The sequence below is a fragment of the Macaca nemestrina genome, chromosome 6, assembly GCF_043159975.1.
Source record: "Macaca nemestrina isolate mMacNem1 chromosome 6, mMacNem.hap1, whole genome shotgun sequence".
NCBI classification, from domain to species: domain Eukaryota; kingdom Metazoa; phylum Chordata; class Mammalia; order Primates; family Cercopithecidae; genus Macaca; species Macaca nemestrina.
This window is the reverse complement of record NC_092130.1, coordinates 110,930,000-110,953,761: the sequence shown is the minus strand read 5'-3', so window position 1 is coordinate 110,953,761 and position 23,762 is coordinate 110,930,000. Positions and strand designations below refer to the sequence as shown.

The window sequence follows — 23,762 nt, the reverse complement described above, 5'->3', positions numbered from 1 at the left end:
CTCTGGGCATAACTTTATCAGGAAATACCATAATAACCCCAACATTGATATAAGAGAAAAATAATGGAGAGATACTCAGTAAATAAAATACATTTAAAATGTATTAAAGATGGAAAGAGATGCAGTCTATAGTCTAAGCAATTTCTTAGTGACATTTTCCACAATGTTCAGATCTAAATGATTTGAAAGCTAGGATTTATCTTTAAGGCTGGGCCACTTCCAATCAACCACACTCATAGCACCTGTCATGACAGATGCAAAAAGGAACACATTACAAACAGTTTGCTATTCTTCATGTAAGTTAAGGATTGGATAATTATCTAATATAACTCACATTACTGACCAAAACCCTACTACAAAATAATGGCCTGAGCCATTATTTTGAATACATGTAAATCTTATAAATTTATTTTAGAACCAAAAAAATCCTTAAATTTGGAAGTTATTTTTGTTCTGTTTTTTTATATGTGTGAAGTACAATTATATTGGCAGTTAAAATATTTTTCAAAATGACATAAAATAACCAGCTTCTAGGAAATTACAGTTTGCAATCATTTTTTTTTTTTAGGGTAAGTGAAATGTGAATTTCTCAGATTAATTTCAAATCAATCAAATGAGCATTTAGTTTGATAATACTAATAAGGAGGTAAAGAACTTCCAGGAGAGACAACCGTCAGCATTCATAATCTTAATCTAAAATTTCAGGAATTTTGCTTCCCAAAATAGACCAACTACAAAATAAGACCATTATTATGAAACAGAACTTTTCATCTTATCTTGGAAAATTCCAAGGTCCTCAACTCACATTGGCAGACAGAAAAACAAAAAATGCATGAGGTGTGGGAAGACAAGAGCTAAGGTTTGGTTTGGTTTTTTGAAACAAAACAATTCTGGCTACTAGTTTTTTGTTTTTTTTTTTTTTTTTTCTGAGAGAGTTTTGCTCTTGTCACCCAGGCTGTAGTGCAGTAGCACAATCTTGGTTCACTGCAACCTCCACTTCCCAGGTTCAAGTGATTCTCCTGCCTCAGGCTCCCGAGTAGCTGGGATTACAGGTGCCCACCACCATGCCCAGCTAATTTTTGTATTTCTAGTAGAAACGGGGTTTCATCATGTTGGCCAGGCTGGTCTCAAACTCCTGACCTCAAGTGATCCACCTGCCTCGGCCTCCCAAAGTGCTAGGATTACAAGCATGAGCCACAGTTCCTGGCCTAGTTTCTGTTCTTTCATGCTTATGACCTTGACTAAGTCCCAATGCCCAGACCATATCCCGGACCAGTTAATTCAGTATCTCTGGAGATGGGTCTCAAACATCAGTATTATTTAAAGCTCCGCAGATGATACCTATGTGCATCCAAAAAGTCATGGTTACAATTACACTGCTCTAAAACATGATAGGACTTGGGAACATAAGAATAGAATTGTGAACTCAGAATGGAAAGGTACCTTGAAAGATTATTTTGTTTATTCTCTGACTTGTCTATTTTCTGCATATCTGAACTATGACCAAGAAAGAATCAGAAGAAATGAAATGTTAAAAATAAAAGAGATGAACAGTGTTTGCCTTATACTGAAATAAAGTTAACTCTGGCATGGTATAATGATACTTTAATAGTGCATGGCTATTGTCCATTTGTTTCATATAGCAGATGCAGATTTGGTTGGAAACTACAATGCAAATTTAAGAAATCTAAGTAATTGTACAAACTGAAGTTTAACCAATATGCTGAGAACAACAGCACCCTGGGGAAATGACCATGGGATTTGTGAGACCACAAAGTGTTTATAGGACTTCAATACTGTATTCAAGGCCTTAAATTTATTTGCTTTTGTCTATAAAAAATTACCTTCAAAAAAATCTGTAAAAAAAAAAAAAAAAAAAAGAGGAGTGGTTTAAAATAGATATCAAGGTAGTCCCAGAAGAGGAAAAGAAATTCCAAAAAGTAAGGTAACAACTACCTGGAGAAGAGGGAAGGGGCAGTTCTAACTTCTTTCTTTTGGGGACTTGAGGAGTATGTTAATGATCTGAAGATAGGCTTAAAAGTGTCAGACCTTTTTTGCCAGCTGGTGGAGCTACTACCATGATTTACCATCCCATAACTGTAGCTGCATCTTTCATTGTTGCAGTGCACATGAAGTAGGACATATTTATTATGACTTAAAACAGATGACTATTAAACGAGATGTATACTCATAAATTTCAGCAGCTATTAGAACATTCATTAAAATAGGATAATATGAAATGTTTTAATATTTACAGATTTATAATTTGCAGTTGAAACCCTGCAAACAACTGAACAGTTTAAACGTTGAAATCTTTGCCTTTACCAGTATCAGGACTGTGTTATTAACAAAAGAGGCTTCAGATGTTATTCACTCAAAAATTAAGTGTTGCAGAAAAACTTCATAACTGTGCTGGCAATGAAGTGGTTTTTTTGGCAAAATCTTACTCTCCGTACATGTTTTAACTTTGCTAAGATTATATTGTAATAATTCAAGATGTTGAGAAATAATAGATACTACTACTTTGTGAACAAGACCATTATTTTGTTAATAATAAAGGTGCTACTGCATTATAGTATCACTTAAAATATATATCTTATGCATTTCTGATGCACTGAAATATTGTATAGGTAGCTGGATATAATGCAAGGTTATGTATGAATTATAGATTTTATAATATAAATCTAAAAATATTTCATTTTGTTCTATTAATTTTTTCTTCAATACTACACATAAATATCCTTTTTTTCTAATAGCAAAGAGAGAAAACAATAATACATGCCACAGGTGCTGTGTATTCTTTTGTTACTTTTTTCTGGCCTGAGAAAATCAAAAGCCATAGTTTAATTTCTGAAAATATTCCAAAGATAATGTAAGAGAGAGAATTTCAATGAATTGAAAAAACTCTGAGTTCACTGTGAAACTTACACTTTCAAGTTATTTTCTTCTGCGTTCCTTAGGGTCCTAAGAATTCACACATAAAGGATACATTAATATTCACTTTTAAAAGAGATTATACAAACAACTGGTGGCCATATAGCTTTTTCAAGCTGAATCTGATAATACGACTTCCTTTCTTTTTTTTTTTTTTAAATTATTATTATACTTTAAGTTCTAGGGTACATGTGCATAACGTGCAGGTTTGTTACATATGTATACTTGTGCCATGTTGCTGTGCTGCACCCATCAACTCGTCAGCACCCAACAACTCGTCATTTACATCAGGTATAACTCCCAATACAATCCCTCCCCCCGGCCCCCTCCCCATGATAGGCCCTGGCGTGTGATGTCCCCCTTCCTGAGTCCAAGTGATCTCATTGTTCAGTTCCCACCTATGAGTGAGAACATGTGGTGTTTGGTTTTCTGTTCTTGTGATAGTTTGCTAAGTATGATGGTTTCCAGCTGCATCCATGTCCCTACAAAGGACACAAACTCATCCTTTTTTATGGCTGCATGGTATTCCATGGTGCATATGTGCCACATTTTCTTAATCCAATCTGTCACTGATGGACATTTGGGTTGATTCCAAGTCTTTGCTATTGTGAATAGTGCCGCAATGAACATATGTGTGCATGTGTCTTTATAGCAGCATGATTTATAATCCTTTGGGTATATACCCAATAATGGGATGGCTGGGTCATATGGTACATCTAGTTCTAGATCCTTGAGGAATCGCCATACTGTTTTCCATAATGGTTGAACTAGTTTACAGTCCCACCAACAGTGTAAAAGTGTTCCTATTTCTCCACATCCTCTCCAGCACCTGTTGTCTCCTGAGTTTTTAATGATTGCCATTCTAACTGGTGTGAGATGGTATCTCATTGTGGTTTTGATTTTCATTTCTCTGATGGCCAGTGATGATGAGCATTTTTTCATGTGTCTGTTGGCTGTATGAATGTCTTCTTTTGAGAAATGTCTGTTCATATCCTTTGCCCACTTTTTGATGGAGTTGTTTGTTTTTTTCTTGTAAATTTGTTTGAGTTCTTTGTAGGTTCTGGATATTAGCCCTTTGTCAGATGAGTAGATTGCAAAAATTTTCTCCCATTCTGTAGGTTGCCTGTTCACTCTGATGGTAGTTTCTTTTGCTGTGCAGAAGAAGAACAAAGCTGGAGGCATCACGCTACCTGACTTCAAACTATACTACAAGGCTACAGTAACCAAAACAGCATGGTACTGGTACCAAAACAGAGATATAGACCAATGGAACAGAACAGAGTCCTAAGAAATAATACCACACATCTACAGCCATCTGATCTTTGACAAACCTGAGAGAAACAAGAAATGGGGAAAGGATTCCCTATTTAATAAATGGTGCTGGGAAAATTGGCTAGCCATAAGTAGAAAGCTGAAACTGGATCCTTTCCTTACTCCTTATACGAAAATTAATTCAAGATGGATTAGAGACTTAAATGTTAGACCTAATACCATAAAAACCCTAGAGGAAAACCTAGGTAGTACCATTCAGGACATAGGCATGGGCAAAGACTTCATGTCTAAAACACCAAAAGCAACGGCAGCAAAAGCCAAAATTGACAAATGGGATCTAATTAAACTATGACTTCCTTTCAAATGAGCACTGATTTTGTTGGAAACACAAGCAGCAGAGCTTTGAGGAGATAAGACATAGCTGAAGCAGTAGTGATTTTTTTAACCCTCAAGAGAAAATCTCTCAATCAGATAAAAAATTTTTTCTAAATTGAATTGTCATTACATTAATGGAGTCTGGTATTTCTGAACAATATTTCCTGTTGGGATGATATTTAAAATATTAAGTACTAGTAACAAAATCTGTATGTAAGTCTAAAATTATAAAATAGATTTTTTATTCTCTAAATGGCTATTTATAAAACTGATTACCAAGTGATATTGCTTATTATTTACCATGTCAAGTAATTTGTATTTGTAGATTTAGAAAGTATAGCATTGTTTTGATATGAATATTGCTACTTAAATACCTTGTCTGAGACATGATCCAACAAGAGAGTTTCATCCAATAAGCTTAAGATTTTAACTACCTATGAGTCATTTTCTCCTTAATTCCTCTTTTGTTTCAAAAAGGTTGCTAAATAAGTAACCTCCAAAGTATTTCCTAAAAGGACACCTGTTAGTCAGTTCTAACCCAACACTGCTTGCTATAAAACTAAATCAACACTGCTGAACATTTAGCATACCTAACCAGAAGTAAGTCCCCCCCCCCATTTATTATATCAAAAAATGTCCCCTGTATTTCCAAATGTCTGTCACCACCATTCCTTGAGAACAACTGAGGCTACAAATAAACATAAACATTAATTAGGGTTGCTTATTCTTTTAATGCCAAAGATTTTAAAGTAAGATATATTTCTGTATTTATAGAGAATGGATAAAATGATTTTTAAAAATAGCTGTCTTCTCAAAAAGCAATTGTTTGGAATTTTTAATATAAAATGACAGGCTACTGAAAGAAGCTTTTTGAATTGTCTTAATGTTTGAAATACCTGAAATTCATGGTACTATCACAGATACATAAACAGAAACTGGCTGAAGACTCAGCTCCATCACATATGTAACCCATGGCAAATCAACTAAACTCAAAGCTAGAGCCTTCCTTTTTTATTTTTAATCTGTAAAATGGGGTCACATATCTATCTTACATGACTGTTAGTTATGATCTAATCCAGTCTGTTCCACAACCTAAATGAGATTCTTTGATGTATTTCCTGACAAAATATAATTTTGTAATATGTTACACGTTAGGTTAAATTTAAAAGTTAAAATCTCTAGGCTATATTTGCTGTTAAAACTTTACCAATGAATTTGTTTTTAATATATAGCTATATAATTATAAATAGACTAATTGGTAATATCTAGTTTATTCTGTATTCCACATTAACAGAAGTAAAGGAAAAACATTTTCTGCTTATTACAGAAAAACTAAGTTTTGCCTCATTCATGTGGAAAAAATCCTCAATTTTGAATATAAAATGACTATTGGAAAATGTAATTGAACATAAACTGAATGCTATTAAAGTAAAACGAATAAACAAAAATTAGAGATTGTGTTTACCTCAACCTTGGAAAGCAACCATTCGGTCAAATTAGTATCACTAATGGATTGCATAAGTGCTGTTTGCTTATCTTTTTAATATTAAAATTGCCTTCTGGTATTTATTATATTAATATATGTACTCTGGAAACAAAGTAAAAAATAAATCGTGGTTAACCTAATTGTGTCCAATTTGAAATAGTATAACATAAACCCAGAATTCATGAATATAAATATAAATATTAATGTTATATGTTATATAACCTAGTGACAAGTATTATAGCCCCCAGAAACTAAGGAAAAAATTAAAATATGTAAATCCATGTTTACTTTTGGTATTTAAAGTCATAAAAGTTAAAAGACATCGTATTACCACAAAGTAAGTCTTGATACATTTTAAAAGATTGTATCTTCTCCGACTGCATGGAATGAAGCTAGAAATCCATATAAACAGAAAACTGAAAATTCACTAAATGTGGAAATTAAACAGCACACTCTCAAACAACCAATTGGGTCAAAGAAGAAAGCACGAGGGAAGTTAGAAAATACACTGATATGTATGAAAACAAAAATATGGCATACCAAAAATTTACAGGATCCAGCAACAGTAGTGCTAAAAGGAAATTTTATAGCAGTAAATGCCTCCATTAAAAAAGAAGAAAGATCTCAAGTCAACATAATTTTATACTTTGAACTAGAAAAGTAGCACTCTAAACCCCAAGCTAGCATAAGGAAGAAAATACATGATTAGAATAGGGATTAATGAAATACATAATAGAAAAATAGAATCAACAAAACAAAAATTTGGCCAGGAAAACATCAAAAACCTGGGCAAGCTTTTACCTACACTGACAAAGATAAAAGAGAGAGGATGCTTATAAATAAAATAAAAAATGAGAGTGGAGACATTACTACCAATTTTACAAAAATAAGGGTTATAATACTATGAGCAATTATATACCAACAACTTAGAGGACTTAAGTAAATGCATGAATTTATAAAAACATACAAATTATCTGAACTGAATCTGGAAGAAATAGAAAATCTCAACAGAACTATAACAAGTAAAAAGATTGAGTCAGTAATCACAAACTTCCTAAGAAAGAAAAGTCCAGGACCAAATAGCTTCACTGATGAATTTTGCCAAATATTGAAAGAAGCAACACCAATCCTCAAACTCTTCAAAAAAAAAAAAAAAAAAAAATGAAGAACACACACTTCATGATTCATTCTATGAGGAGGACAGCACTACCTCAGTATGGAAGCCAAAGTTATCACAAGAAAAGAATTATAGACCACTATCCCTTTGGAATATAAATGCAAAAATTCTCCACGAAATACTAAAACTGATTCTAACAGCATATTAAAAGGTTTATGCATTATTGCCAAATGGGATTTGTCTAGGAATGCAGGCATGGTTCAACATAAGAAAATCAATGTAATGTACCACATTAATAAAAGGGGGAAAGGGAATTGTTTTACTTGATACAGAAAAGCATTTGACAAAATCTAGCACCCTGTCATGATAAACACACTCAGAAGACTAGGAGTAAGACTGCTTCAACATGACAATGGGCACTTAGGAAAACCTCATAGCTGACACCACACATTTGTGAAAAACTGAAAGCTTTCCCCCTAAAATTAGGAACAAAATGAGGATGTCCAGTTTAATCATTGCTGTTGAACATTGTGCTGGAAACTCTCGCTGGAACAATTTGATTTATTTATTTATTTATGCCATAAATAAATGGCATCCAAATTGGAAAAGAAGCAGTAAAACTATCTCTATTCAGATGTCCTAATCCTGTATATAGAAAATCCCAAAGAATTCAAAAGAAAGCTATTAGAGCTAATTAATTTAGCAACATGGCAGGTTATAAGATCATCACAGAAAAATCACTTGTGTTTCTGTACACTAGGAATGAACAATCCAGAAAGGACACTAAAAGCAATTTGGCTTACAATGGCATCTAAAAGAATAAAATACCTAGGAATAATTTTAAGCATGGATGTTAAAAACTTGCACACTGAAAACTATAAGATGTTGCTGAAGGAAATTAAAGAAGACCCAAATAAGTAGAAAGACATCCTGTGTTGATGCATTAGAAGATTTAATACTGTTAAGATATCAGTACTACCCAAGGCCATCTACAGATTTAACACAATTCCTATCAAAATTTCAACAGCGCTTTTTGTAGAAATGAAAAGGATGATCTTCAGATTCATACAGAATTTCAAGGGTCCTGCATAACCAAAAAAAAATCCTGAAAAGAAGTACAGTGTTCATAATATCAAAACTTACTACAAAGCTACAGTAATCAAAACAGTGTAGTACTGGCATAAAGACAGACATACAGACCAAGGGAATAGAAAGTACAGAAATAAATACATATATCTATGACCAGTTGATTTTTGACAAGTCTACTGATGAAGTCCATTCATCTGGGAAAGAATAGTCTCTTTGATAAATAGTGCTAGGTTAGCTGGATTTACATATGCAAAGGAATGAAGTTGGACCCCTTAACTACAAGTTGATCAATGACCTAAATATAAAAATTTAAAAACATAAATCTTGCAAAATAAAAAGGGGTAAATATTTACGAACAGTGGAGTCTTAGATATGACATCAGAATCACAAGCAACAAAAGTAAATTGAACTTGATCAAAATTAAAAATTTTGAAAGGAATCACTTGAGGCCAGGAATTCAGGACCAACCTGGGCAACATAGTAAGACCCTGTCTCTAACAACAACAACAAAAAATTGTAATTAGCTGGACATGGTGGTGCATGCCTGTAGTCCTAGCTACATGGGAGGCTGAAGAGTGGGAACATTTTTTCAGCCTAAGAGGTTGAAGCTGAAGTGAGCTATTGCTGTGCCACTGCACTACAGCCTGGGTGACAGAGTGAGACCATCCCTGAAAAAAAAAAAATTAAATGTGGTGCAAGGGACATATCAAGAAAGTAAAAAGACAACATGGGTACGTACAGAATGGAAGAAAATGGTTGCAAATCATTTCTGATAATGGCTTAATATCCAGACTATACATATAAAATGTTAGCAAGGAGAAATTGGAACTCTGATACATTGCTGGTGGAAATGTAAATTCTTCAAAAAGCTAATCATAGAATTACCATATGACTCTACAGTTCTGTGTATACCCAAAAGAATTGAAAACAGGGACTCAAAAAGATATTTGTATGCCAGTGTTCATTGCTACATTATTCACAATAGCCAAAGGTAGAAACAACCTAAATTTCCATTAGCAATTGAATGGATAAACAAAATGTGGTATACAATAGGTAAAAAGGAATTAAAGCCATAAAAAGGAATAATATTCTGATACATACTGCAATATGGATGAAGCTTGAAGACATTATACTCAGTAAAATAAGCCAAACACTAAAGGCCAAGATTGAGTGATTCCACTTATATTAGATATCTATAACAGGCAAATTCATATAGGTAGAAAGCAGAATAGAGATTACCAGTGGCTGGGGAAAGGGACTCATGAGTTACTGCTTAATGGCTACAGTTTCTGTTTTGGATAATGAAAAAACTTGAAAATAAATAATGGTGATGGTTGTACAACATTGTGAATGTAGTTATTGCCACTGAGTTGTACACTTAAAATTAGTTAAAATGACAAACATTATGTTATATATATCTTACCCAATAAAAACTATTTTTAAAAAAAGTGGTATTCAATTCTTACCTGGTTATTGAACCAAAACAAAAAAATTTGTAATGTAGCCTGATAACTTTAAAAATTATACTGAAATTTAAGATGTTATAAGTAATGTACAATAAATTTTAACTTATTCAATATAAAAGATTAGCTTTCAGAATTAATACTTTTTACTCTAGGAGCCTGGGGATATAGGAGAAAAGATGAAATTTAAAATCTCTTTTGCATTAACTTTTTAAGTATATTAACAGTAACTCTATACCTAGTTGTGACTATAAATATATCGTTCCACCTCTGCTAAGACCTACTTATATCAATCAACTTTTGACACAACAAAATTCTTATGTAATATGAAGCAGTAAAATATTGTGCTTTAACCTTTTATCCATCCCATCATATGTGAAAGATAGGACATGTCTCATTTTTAATACTAATTTCAAGACTCTCTGAATTAGCCTCTAAAGAACCTACAAAATGCCTTTCAAATATATTCATATTAATTTTCAATTCCTGCCGAAAATATATTTGAAAGCCTTGATTTAGGACAGTCTCAAAAATATGCTAATTATTCATTTTATTATCTAAAGTCGATCCTTTTATGCAGGTACTCGTCCATCCAAAAACATTTATTGAATGCCCACCATTAGCACAACACAACCTACCAAAATTACAAAAATTCGTGATTAGAGATAGTTTTTCTATCTCTGAAACAACTCAAAGTAATAGAGTTCACTTTATGGTCTTTGATGGTGAATATAAATTTGAATCATATTCTGTAGGGAAAAAAGTCATGTTTTTTCTAGGATATGAGAGAGAAATCACTCTGATGTAAAATTATTTCTACAAAATAGAATTGAAGAAAAGACAAGAGTATCTTTGTAATTTTTATAATCTAAACCTGATGGCAACTTGGAGATTTTCTTCACGGGTCCTTCTTCCTCTTTGATTTCACCACAATGAATTTCTCCAAGAACTTGTTTTTTCCATGTGGGAAAACAAGTCAGATTCAAGTTTCATTTTTATCACCTGTTTCTTCCACGGTTTTATTAGTTACTTCATTGTTTTCAGTAAGAATTCATAGTAAGATTAAAATTTTCCCTGAACTGCCAGGTGCTCCACCCCACATCATCCTAAACCTTGGAACCCAACCTAAATCACGATGACAGAGCAGCCCCTGTGTGGTATATTGCTGGTTATTGTGGCAGAGGAAAAGAGACTGCTGCAAAGCAACTTAAATGGATAAATGCCTCTACCCAGAAACAACACACATAACTTTGATTGGACAACCATTTTCACTGGTCAAGTCCCATGGCCTTCATAACTTCCAGGGGACAGGGAAGTACAAACACACCATGTAATCAGAGACTAGAATATTTCTGAAGAGCCTTAAGGGAACAATTATGAAAGTTTTAGTCCAGTTTATTTGAAAACTTGGATATAATGGATAATCTTTTATAAAAGTTATTAGAAATGGCTCGAGAATAACTAGAAGACATCAAGAGACCAACAAATATTAAATAAATTGGTAGGTATTTTTAAGTCTGCCCAGAGACCTGAAAAAACTACAGGCCCAAGTGGTTGTATAGGCTAGATTTATCAAACCTTTAAGAATTCTATTTTTATGCAAACTGTTTGAGATACTAAAAGAGATTACAAGATTACCAATGTCTAGAACTGTTAATGGCTTGAGATTTTACCCTATTTGTAAGCTAACAAGTTATTTGGCCACTGTCATAGTTGGTGGCAGAAGACAAAAGACTTATGTGTTAGAGACAAAGGATGGTTTGTTACTCACAGTGGTAGCCAGAGTAGCAGCATTTGTGATGGATACCTGAGCCTCATTTCTTATAGGGTATCATAATATCCATATATGCAGTGGGGTGTGTTACATGGGAGAACTCTAAGCTTACAAAACCCAAATCTTTTATAACGGGCATTAAAAATGCTGTGTTCTAAGAATACAAACAAACCTATACTCTGCTCCAAAGGGAGACACACTATCTTCCAAGACAGTTTACTATGCAAATATCTTTCAAAACATAGTCCAGAACAAAGGCAGTTAGTACTTATGCTTGCAAGATGTGCACACACACAGAGATCGATGGAAAATTGTCACCCAATAGCTAACATGTTTTATGAAGCCAATAAAATCATGATACACAAACCAGGTAAAAGTAGCATAAAACAGTATACTATAGACCAATCTCCCTTTTAGCATAGGGATTAAAATACCATATAAAATAGTAGCAAGCTGAGTTCCTCAGTATATAAAAACCAGTATTAAGGACATGTGGAATTTATCCATATGAAGGAATGGTATATATGAGGGAGGAAAATCAATTTAATAAATTTAATATTATTCAATAGTAGAAAAATTCACAGGTTGAATTTATCACATTAACAGATTAAAGGAGAAAACCATATGAACGTCTTCAGAGGTAAAGAGAAATTATTTTGACTTGTGAATAATGAGTATGTGGAATATTGGCACAAGAATTCAATTCTTCAGATTCCTTGAAGCGTACAGTTTTCACTGCAGTATGCCTTTTTTCACTGGATTGTATGGCAAAAAAGTGAAGTATGTGTCTTTATTATGTCTCTTTAAAATAGCATGGTTAAAATGAACTATAGCATAGTTAAAATGAACTAAGAATACTGAGTACTCTTTAAACTGTGTCTTAATAGCAAAATAATTACCAGCTTATCACAAAGAATAAGTTATGATTATGCCTATAAAAGTGAATTCCTGGTGCAGAAGCTTCTCTTACCATTAACTCCAATCCAAATCTTTTTTTAAAATGAAGTGGTTGTGTGTATTAAAATATATACATTGACTACTACGTTATAATAGTTCTAAGTGTATTATCTCCTGTACCATGCATTTTAAATGGGGACAAAAATTGGTACTTGGTGGACAAAAAAAAATCTTGGATATTAGAGTGGTTTGCGATCCTCATAAGCTCAACCCTACCAGACAAAATCTTACATTTATTTAATTTTCCCTATTAGAAACTAGAAATTTGAATGTAATAAATTTAACTTATTAATTAATTTAAATTTATTGATTAAAATAATTTTTTAACTTTTAGGTTCAGGGGTACATGTGCAAGTTTGTTGTATAGGTAAACTCATGTCACAGGGATTTGATACACAGATTATTTCATCACTGAGGTACTAAGCCTAAGAACCAATGGTTATTTTTCTGCTCCTCTCCTTCCTCCCACCCTTCACCTTCTGATAGACCCCAGTGTCTACTGTTCCCCTCTTTGTGTCCATGTGTTCTCATCATTTAGCTCCAGCTTATAAGTGAGAACATGTGATATTTGGTTTCCTGTTCCTACATTAGCTTGCTAAGGATAATGACCTCCAGCCCCATCCATGTTCCTGCAAAGGCCATGATCCCATTCTTTTTTATGGCTGCATAGTATTCCATAGTGTATATTTACCACATTTTCTTTATCCAGTGTACCATTGTTGGGCATTTAGGTTGATTCCATGTCTTTGCTATTGTGAATAGTGCTACAAAGAACATACATGTGCATGTGTCTTTATGATAGAATGATTTATATTCCTTTGGGTATATACCCAGTAATGGGATTGCTGGGGTTGAATGGTAGTTCTGTTTTTAGGACTTTGAGGAATCGCCACGCAGCTTTCCACAATGGTTGAACTAATTTATAATTTACACTCTCAACAGTGTATAAGCATTTCTTTTTCTCTGCAATCTCACCAGCATCTTTTATTTTTGGACTTTTCAATAGTAGCCATTCTGACTGGTGTGAGATGGTATCTCATTGTGGTTTTGATTTGAATTTCTCCAATGATCAGTGATATTGAGCTTTTTTGCTGTTTCTTGGCCATATGTATGTCTTCTTTTCAAGAATGTCTGTTCATGTCTTTTGCCCACTTTTTAAAGGGGTTGTTTTTTTTCTTGTAAATTTAAGTGCCTTATAGAGGCTGGATATTAGACCTTTGTCAGATGCATAGTTTGCAAAAATTTTCTCTCATTCTGCAGGTTGTCTGTTTATTCTGTTAATAGTTTCTTTTGCTGTGGAGAAGCTCTTTAGTTTAATTAGATCCCAGTTATCAGTTTTTGCTTTTGATGCAGCATTGCTTTTGGCATCTTCATCATGAAATCTTTGCCCATTCCTATGTCCAGAAATCAATTGGACATATCGTGTATATTGTCTTCCAGGGTTTTTATGTTTTGGGGTTTTACATTTAAGTCTTTAACCCATCTTGAATTGATTTTTAATATGGTATAAGTAAGGGGTCCACTTCAGTCTTCTACATGTAGCAAGCCAGTTATCCAAGCACCATTTATTGAATAGAGAGTACTTTCCCCATTGTTTGTTCATGTCAGCTTTGTTGATAATCAGATGGTTGTTGATGTGCAGCCTTATTTTGGGGCTCTCTATTCTGTTCCATTGATCTCTGTTTTTGTACTAGTAGCATGCTGTTTTGGTTCCTATCACCCTGTAGCATAGTTTGAAGGCAGATAGCATGATGCCTCCAACTTTATTCTTATTGCTTAGGATTTCCTTGGCTATTCAGGCTCTTTTTTGGTTCCATATGAACTTTGAAGTAATTTTCTCTAGTTCTGTGAAGAATGTCATTGGTAATTTGCTAGGAACAGCATTAAATCTTTAAATTGCTTTGGACAGTATGGCCATTTTAATGATATTGATTATTCCTATCCATCACATGGAATGTTTTTCCTTTTGTCTGTATCATCTCTGATTTCTTTGAGTAGTGGTTTGTAGTTTTCCTTGTAGATATCTTTCACCTTCCTGGTTAGCTGTATTCCTGGGTATTTTATTCTTTTTGTAGTAATTGTGAATGGGAATTTGTTCTTAATTTGGCTTTCTGCTCACCTGTTATTGGTGTATAGGAATGCTAGTGAGTTTTGCATATTGAGTTTCTATCCTGAGTATTTGCTGAATTTGCTTATCAGCTTAAGAACTTTTAGACTGAGACTATGGGCTCTCTAGATATAGAATCATGTTGTCTGCAAACAGGGATAGTTTGACTTCCTCTCTTCCTATTTGGATGTTCTTTCTTTCTTTCTCTTGCCTGATTACTCTGTCCAGGACTTCCAATGCTTTTCAAATAAGAGTGGTTACAGAGGGCATCCTTGTCTTATGATGGTTTTCAAGGGGAATACTTCTAGCTTTTGCCAGTTCAGTATGATGTTGGCTGTGGGGTTGTCATAGATGGCCCTTATTATTGAGGTATATTCCCTCAATACCTAGTTTGTTGAGAGTTAACATGAAACGATGTTGAATTTTATTGAAAGTCTTTTCTGCATCTATTGAGATGGTTATTGTCTTTAGTTCTGTTTATGTGACAAATCACATTTATTTATCTACATACATTGAACCACACTTGAATCCCAGGGATAAAGCCTACTTATTTGTGGTGAACTCACTTTTTGATGTGCTGATAAATTCAGTTTGCCAGCATTATGTTGTGGATTTTTGCATCGATGTTCGTCAAGGACATTGGCCTGAAGTTTTATTTTTTTGTTGTTTTGTCTGCAAGGCTTTGCTATCAGGATGATGCTGGCCTCATAGAATGCATTGGAGAGGAGTCTCTCCTAAATTTTTTTGGCATAGTTTCAGTAGGAATGGTACCAGCGTTCTTCGTATATCTTATAGAATTTGGCTGTGAATCAGTCTGGTCCTGGAATTTTTTTGGTTGATAGGCTAATACTGATTCAATTTCAGAGCTTATTATTGGTCTCTTTAGGGATTCAATTTCTGGTTCAGTCTTGGGAGTGTGTAGGTGTCCAGGAGTTTATCCATTTGTTGTAGATTTTCTAGTTTGTATGCATAGAAGTGTCCATAATATTCTCTAATGGTTACTTGTATTTCTGTGGAGTCAGTGGTGTGTAATAATATCCCCTTTGTGTTTACTTGGATGTTCCTTTTTCTTGTTTATTAGTCTAGTTAGTGGCCTATCTGAATTTTTTCAAAAAAAAAAAAACAGCTTTTGGTTTTGTTGATATTTGAATGGCTTTTTGTGTCTGTCTCCTTCAGTTCAGCTTTGATTTTGATTATTTCTTGTCTTCTAGCTTTGGGGTTGGTTTGCTCTTGTTTCTCTAGTTATAATGTTAGGCTGTTAATTTCAGATCTTTCTAACTTTTTGATGTGGGTGTTTAGTGCTGTAAGTTTCCCTTTTAACTCTTCTCATTAGTTTCAAAGAGCTTCTTGGTTTTTGCCTTCATTTCATTATTTGCCCAAAAGTCATTCAGAAGCAGGTTAATTTCCATTCCAGAAGCAGGTTAAATGTATAGTTTTGGGACATATTCTTCTTATTAAATTCTGTTTTTATTGCATTGTGGTCCAGGGGTGTGGATGTTTTTATTTCAGTTTTAATTTTCTGGGGACTGTTTTATGTTCAATTGTGTGGGCAATTTTAGAATATGTGCCATGTGGCAATGACAAGAATGTATATTCTGTTGTTTGGTGGTTGCAAGTTCTGCCCATTTGGTCAAGTGTCGAGTTCAGGTCCCAAATATCTTTGTTAATTTCCTTCCTAGTGATCTAATACTTTCAGTGGGGTGTTGATAGCTCCCACTATTAGTGTGAGGGAGTCTATGTCTCTTTAAAAGTCTCTAAGAACTTGCTTTATGAATCTGGGTGCTCCTGTGTTGGGTGCATATATATTTAGGTTAAGTCTTCTTATAGAATTGAACCCTTTACCATTATGTAATGCCCCTCTTTGTCTTTTTTAATCTTTGTTGGTTTAAAGTATTTGTGTTACTAGGATTGCAACCCCTGCTTTTTAATGCTTTCCACTTGCTTGGTAGATTTTTCTCCATCCCTTTATTTTGAGCCTGTAGGTGTCACTGGATGTAAGATGAGTCTCTTGAAGATGGCATACCATTGGATCTTGGTTCTTTATACAGCTTGCCATGCTGTGCCCCCTTTTTTTTTTTTTTTAACTGTGGTATTTAGCACATTTACATTCAAGGTTAGTATTGATATATGTGGATTTGATCCTGTTGTTAGTTGTTTATTATGCTAACCTGTTTGTATGGTTGCTTTATAGTGTCACTGGTCTGTGAACTTAGAATTTTTGCAGTGGGTGGTAACAGTCTTTCCTTTCCGTATTTGATGCATCTTTCAGGAGCTCTTGTAAGGATGATATTATGGTGACAAATTCCGTCAGCATTTGCTTGTCTGAAAAGGATATTATTTCTCCTTTGTTTATGAAGCTTAGTTTGGCCATATATGAAATTCTTGGTTGAAATTTCTTTTAAGAATGTTGAATATAGACCTCCAATCTCTTCTGGCTTGTAAGGTTTCTGCTGAGAGGTCCACTGTCAGTCTGATGGACTACCCTTTGTAGGGGATCTTTCTCTCTAGCTGCCTTTAACATTTTTTCTTTCATTTCCACCATGGAGAATTTTATGATTATATGTCTTGGGGATAACCTTATTAAATATTTTGCATTCACTGGATTTGAATGTTGGCCTCTATAGCTAGGTTGGGGGAGTTCTCGTGGATGATCTCCTGTAATATGTTTTCCAAGTTGCTTCTCTCCCCAACTCTTTCAGTAAATGAAATACAAAATATATTCAAGCACTTCAATAATAGTTTAGATAAAGCAGAAGAAAAAATACCAGAACTTGAAGACAGGTCTCTTGAAATAACCCAGTCAGACAAAAATAAAGAAAAAAGAATTTTAAAAGGATGAACAAAGCCTGTGTGACATATGAGACACCATAAACTGACCAAATATTCAAATTTTTGGTGTCCCAGAGATGAAGTGAAAAATGAAAGGTATAGGAAACATATTTAATGAAATAATAGATGAAAGCTTCACAAGGCTAGAAAATTATTTACATATCAAGATACAGGAAGCTCAGAAATCCCCAAATAGACATACTGCGAAAAGGTTTTCTCCATGGTACATATAGCCAAACTATCAAGAGTCAAAGAATCTTTAAAACAGGAAAAGTATCTAGTCACTTACAAGGGAACCCCAATCAGAAAACATTGGATTTCTCAGTAGAAACCTTATAGACCAGAGAATAGAATGACATATTCAAAGTGCTGAAGAAAAAAAATGGCAGCCAAGGATATTATACCTGACAAAGTTTTCCTTCAGAAATGAAGGATAAATAATGCCTTTTCCAGACAAGGAAATGCTGATGGAATTCATCACCACTAGGCTGGCCCTGTAAGAAATGCTTAGGGGAGTCCTACACCTGGAAGCAAAAGAATGACATCATGAAAACACTTGAAAGTAAAACCCAAATGGTAGAACAAACATACAAATAAGAGAAAAAATACAAAGGATACCACTACAGAGAACCACCAGACTACAAAGATAAACAATAAAATATTACATATATGCCGTAAAAATGTACAAATATTGTGTGGCAGTAAAAAAAAGTTTTTTAATCAGATATGATAGAAAGTCAACCAAGATCAATTAGAAATCATTTTAAAACCTACTTGAAATGTAGCTCTAAAAATTAATTTAAAATATCACTTACTTCATGTTTATCTTTTTAAATTTCATGTTTTGAACCTATATAAGCAAATATAATTTCCAAATAAACTTAATACATAAAAAATAGGATAGTTCTTGATTAAAGAGTTTTGACTTTAAGCGACCATACTAATACCCAGGTAAATGCAACCTTGCCATCAGAATAAGCAGCCTGACCTAGAGCATATTTAACATTACTCAATTGTTGTAACAAATGAACCAAAATCTGCCTCAAGCTAGAGCTTCACAGAACTTTTATCACCAGAATTGCTAGCAAGTACCAGAATTACATTTTTCTGCCTAGTTTATTATGCTGTCCCTGCTTCCTAACACGAATAAACACAGAAATACTTAAAGTAGAAAGTAGATAAGTAAAAAGCAAAAGATTAATAGGTTATCAGTCCTCAGAAAATTGAATCTTGTTTTTTAAATGACTTTGAGTTTATATATTGGTCAACCAAAAAAAAAAAAAAAAACAAGTTGCTATTAAGCAGGTTTTTTCTCAAGCTCTAATTAGCATTAAATATACAAAAGAAAATTGTATTTCATGGTGTAATATTTCTCAGAAATGTCATATTCATTTAGTAATAAGTAGACTATAGTTTACTTTCAAGATTTGCTTTTTCTCTACCAACCAATCCCCATGCTTTGAATTCTCTGGAAATTAAAGCTAAATTTCTTTAAAGGAGTATCATTACATCTGTCCAGTTTATTCGATGCTAAAACAAAATAAGGTATTATTATTAGAACCTTGCTCAAAGAATTAAACTGAATGAAATTCTCATAATATAAGATACAAGGTTAAGTGGGTGATCAGAAGTTATAAAAGCAGTTGTAAAAATAAAACATGAATAAAGTTTAAATTTAGAAAATATTCTCTTGAAAATAATTACATTTGATTCCCACAAATTTTTGAAGAAATCAGATAGCAGAAATGAGAAATTCATGACCAAAAGAGATAAATGTCTTGCCCCAATGAAGTGGCAGACCTAGGCAAATCTCCTGACTTAATATCCTGTGTTCTTTGCTACCCTGCCTTTAATGCCCTGAACTAGAAGAGGCTTCTAATAGTTGCTTGTCGTTGAAAAAACTGTCGGGAAGCAACATAAATCCACTCAGTGAAATCAAGATATGCTTTGTTTAATTGTACTTGTGTTCATGTTGCAGGTTCTTTTCTGAGCACTAGCTTGAATTTAATGGGCTTTAATATGTTCATACATCTTCTAGGTTTCCACAGACGTGCAGCTCCAGTTACAAGAAGGCAGTTCCCGCATGGTGCACACAGGATGGATTACCTGCACTTTGAGGATGATAGCCGTGGATGGTGGTTTGACATGGATATGGTGATCATATATATTTATTCAGTGAACTGGGTCATTGGATTCATTGTTTTCTGCTTTCTTTGCTATTTTTTCTTTCCGTTTTAGGAATTTTCATACCTTACTACAGTTGACCAATCATAAATGATGTAAATAACAATTGCTTAAACATTTTTAAAATGTGCTTTGAAGTTTTTTTAATGTTGCATTATACAAATTGTTGGTGTTTATACAAAGCCTGAGAATAATGAATTCATTTATTAATGTTTTTCATGTAACAAACTAAACCTTATTCAAGAGCTAACCTACCCACCACTTAGCAACAATGCACTATTAATTTCATAGTTGTTCTTGGGTTAGGGTTTGGGGCTCTGATTTTATAATATCACTTTAATACTTATTTTGATTGTAAAAAACTGAAGTTTTCTCTCCACTTAAAATAGTAAAAATACAAAAAGAAATGATAATCTAGGTAGATTTTATCTTTACTGATAAAATATTTAATCAATCACCACTTATTCTCAGGCAAATTATATGTATTAAAGATAAACCATATTCTCTGGGAAATAATGTAGCAGGGTATGTTCAGTTTTGCTTTCTAATTATCACTACTTATATCCCTTTCTATTACCAAGAAAACTGACTATTCTTTTTGTACAGATCTAATTAGTGCAACATTTTAAATTATTATAAACTGAATAGTAAATACAAATCATGAGACTAATATCTACGAACAGACACTTTAGAGAGCTATATTAACACTTTCCAGATAGAAAGATTAATCACCTGAAGACATAAAAAATTTACCGACTTTTAGTAGTTTAAAAGAGCAGTGCATGTCCAAAATGTAGTTTAGTGATTCATTTAACGAGGAGATGGTCAAATATATTGTAAATGTGCAATAAAGAGTGGCTTTTAATTTTTTTTAAGTTTTTAAATGTCTGAATAAAGAATTGTTAGAAATAGGCTTATGGATTTATAGAAAGAAAGCCTGACATTTTTAGTTACAGTAATCATTAATTTTTTCATTATTAAACTTTAAAAATAGGAGACCTGAATCATTAGAACGTGGGATAGAATTGGGGCAGGTAACCCAATTTGAAAAATGAAAAACTGGAGCAGAGACTTAAGCTTATTTATTCAGTTATTCTGGTGGTCTTTGTGAAACCTCGGACAAAAGTTTTTATTATGAATTACTCATCCAATATTACTACATTGTGATGTCATATATCTGGTAATTCAATAAGCATACTTTTACATAAACTAGGTGACTCTCTCATGGCACTAAAAATACTACCACTATCCAAAAACATTGGGATCAACTGGACTTTAACAGTTTCAATCTATGAAAAGCCAAAATTTAGGCTAATTGCTACTAACTGTATTTCAATAAAAGCACTTGACTGTTGGTATGTGATGTTCTAAGATATCTAGAAGAATGGTACTGATTTCTATTCTAATGCTGTTCTTATTATTGTGTTTTAAATTATATCTATTACAGAAAATAATAGTATATACTAGACATCAAATCTAGAAATCAGAAAACTAAATATAATTTAGAAACACAGAGATACCTTTATACTCATAAATGGATATTTATAATTACTAATTGCTCAAAGTAAACATAAGGGAAAATATCAGCCCTCTTAAAATATATAACAAGATTGAAAAATTAACACACACCTGAGGAGTTGCATTATTTTAAGAACTTTAAATTGCAGCCATTACCTAGGCAACTTCTGGTTTATAAACTCTAGAAAACATATCTTGATTCCTTCCTAAATTTCAATAAAAGCTTAGTTTAATTATGTATAAACTAAATAAGTAGTATTATATGTACAGATCTCTCATAGAAACAAAGTTGATTCCCAGTATATATTTGTTAGGTCAGTGATACATATCCGTTTATAGATCTCAATCCACTAAATATTTATGATACCCTTAAATAAATATGAACCTTTAAATGAAGAAAGTATTATCTGGAAAAGCATTCAAAATGGATTGAGTATATACATCTTGACTAATAACTTGATCTGAAAATTATAGAATATTAAAATAAGTAAATTCATGAAATTATAAATTACTCATCTTACTTTAAAATATTCTTAAATTTTATACAAGTGGGGATAAAAAACTGCTAAATATTAAGAAGTATGGCATTTCCTAGATCCACCAGCTTATGAGAAGTCAGATAAAATCTCAGATGGAAAGAAACAAGTTTCTTCTGGTACGTAGCACACAGTAGCCATTCAAAATAAAATACATGGATGAGCTTTAGAGTAAAACAAAAAATTATAATGCTCTTCCTTAGCATGTCTCACAGTAAAAACTCATTGTCCGATAAAGAACCAAAGAAGGGAAAAGAAGAAAAATGTTAAAGTTAACAAAGTATAGTACTTGTCCCAAGTAATATTATTTAATAAGCTTAATTTTATGAGTTATTACCTATAATAATTTCTATTTCTACCAAACTTAATTATGGTAAAGGTTAATTTTAAACATGTTCACACATTCTTTTAAAAAAATGCCCTAATTGAGGTACATTTCTGAATAGTTTCAGTGGATTATTTTTTAATTTTACAAAAGCAAATTCACAAATCCAGATCCATTTATTTTATACTTAGAAGATAGGGGAATTTAAATTAGACAAAGTTGAAAAAGAATCAGAATTTATATTTTACAAAGCTACCAGTATGAATCCAACAAAATCAGGAATGGGAAAAACATTTTCTGTACCTGCTATATTATTAATGCCACTCTAGTATTATATGCTAAATATGAAAGCAGTGCTGCCATCAGATTCACTTCTGCCTTGGAATCTTGCTCCTAAGTTCTATGGCATAACAACATTCCAGTTAATAAAATTTTCATTTAAATGTCTTTTGTATGGCTAAATACACAGATTCTTAAACATCTAATTTTTATATGGATTTCTCAAAGAATGCCTTATAGAAGAGCATTCTCTGACTGAATGCAATTACAGTTGAAGTCTTTGATTCTTCACAGAATTCTGTAGTTGAAGCCAGAGAACACTGTCACTTAGGAAAGTGTTCCTAAAGGTTTGCATGCTTTAACATGCTCAATTCTTACTTCTTGAAGTGTTTGTCAGTAAATTTTCAAAGAACATTAAAGTTCTACCAATGTATACTTTTTTCCCAGAATGCATTTATTTTTCTTGTGCTTTTTCTTGAAGACAATACCTATAATAATTACTTTACACATTTCAGTTTTTACTTTTTCTTGCATAGATCCTGGAAGAACCATCATCAAGAAGTATCTTTAGACCATGGTATTATCATATTACAGTAACAAGCATCTACTAAAATATGTACTTATCTTACATCCATGCTTCTATTGTGGGGTCAGGATAACAAATACTTTACCATTTCCACTGTCCTTGAGGATCTCTCATATTGTACAATAGATATACTTTGATCATTATTTTTCTTATTTCAGTACTTCTAAAAGTAGTTTTTGGACTAGTATTACAAACTTATGGGTATTTCTCTTTCTATATGTTACTATTAAGTACTGTAAAACATGATCCTTCTAAACTTCCCTCACTCTTTCACATATCAAGTCTAAGAACCTCATCTAGAGCATGTCCAGTAAATAAAGAGAATAGTTAAGTAACTGCCCACTACAGTGAATTTTTATTACTGGTAACAGCCTTGCAAGAGACAAATAGTGTTCTTCTAGAACCTGATAAATATTTTACTTGCTTTACAAGAGTCACCTTGTCTACCAACAAAACTATTCAGGGGAAAAGGGAAGTGAGGGAAGACAGCAGCTAACATTTATATAACTTCTGTATGTTTGCTGGTTACATTAATGTGTTATTTAATCTTCTCAATACTCTGTATCAGATGACATCCTCATGTTACAGATGAGGAAGAGAAGTAATGTAACCAAAGTCACACAAGAAGGATTATTCTGTCATATTCTAAGACCTTTTACTCTTTTCACTATACTGTCAGTAATATCTGGTAACTTGATGAAGTTCAATATTCACTGAGGAAGTTTTGGTAACACTGCCAGAGAAGCATGAGGAATAAAAGATGGTCTGGATTAAGAATGCAGGAGTATGATACTTGTACTTTGTTTTTGACAATTTTCATTGCTTGTAACAATGAAAAATTTTAATATTTGCAGGAGACTAATATGAAATGCTACATTTTATAACTTTTATTCTGCTGGCAACTTTGATTTCTGGTAGCTGCCTAGAATGC

The 23,762-nt window shown here is 33.0% G+C and overlaps 1 protein-coding gene across 3 annotated transcripts in view; it reads left to right on the top strand.

The window, feature by feature from the left end:
* LOC105499472 (ring finger protein 180) overlaps positions 1–22,678 on the top strand; it is a 227,131-nt gene extending 204,453 nt beyond the window's left edge. For all 3 annotated transcript variants that reach the window (XM_011772032.3, XM_011772031.3, XM_071098877.1), the window contains one exon: positions 19,442–22,678. In XM_011772032.3, coding sequence (XP_011770334.2) covers positions 19,442–19,641 — 200 coding nt within the window. In that variant the 3' untranslated portion in view covers positions 19,642–22,678. The remainder of the gene's footprint in view (positions 1–19,441) is intronic.
* Positions 22,679–23,762: the final 1,084 nt, after the last annotated feature.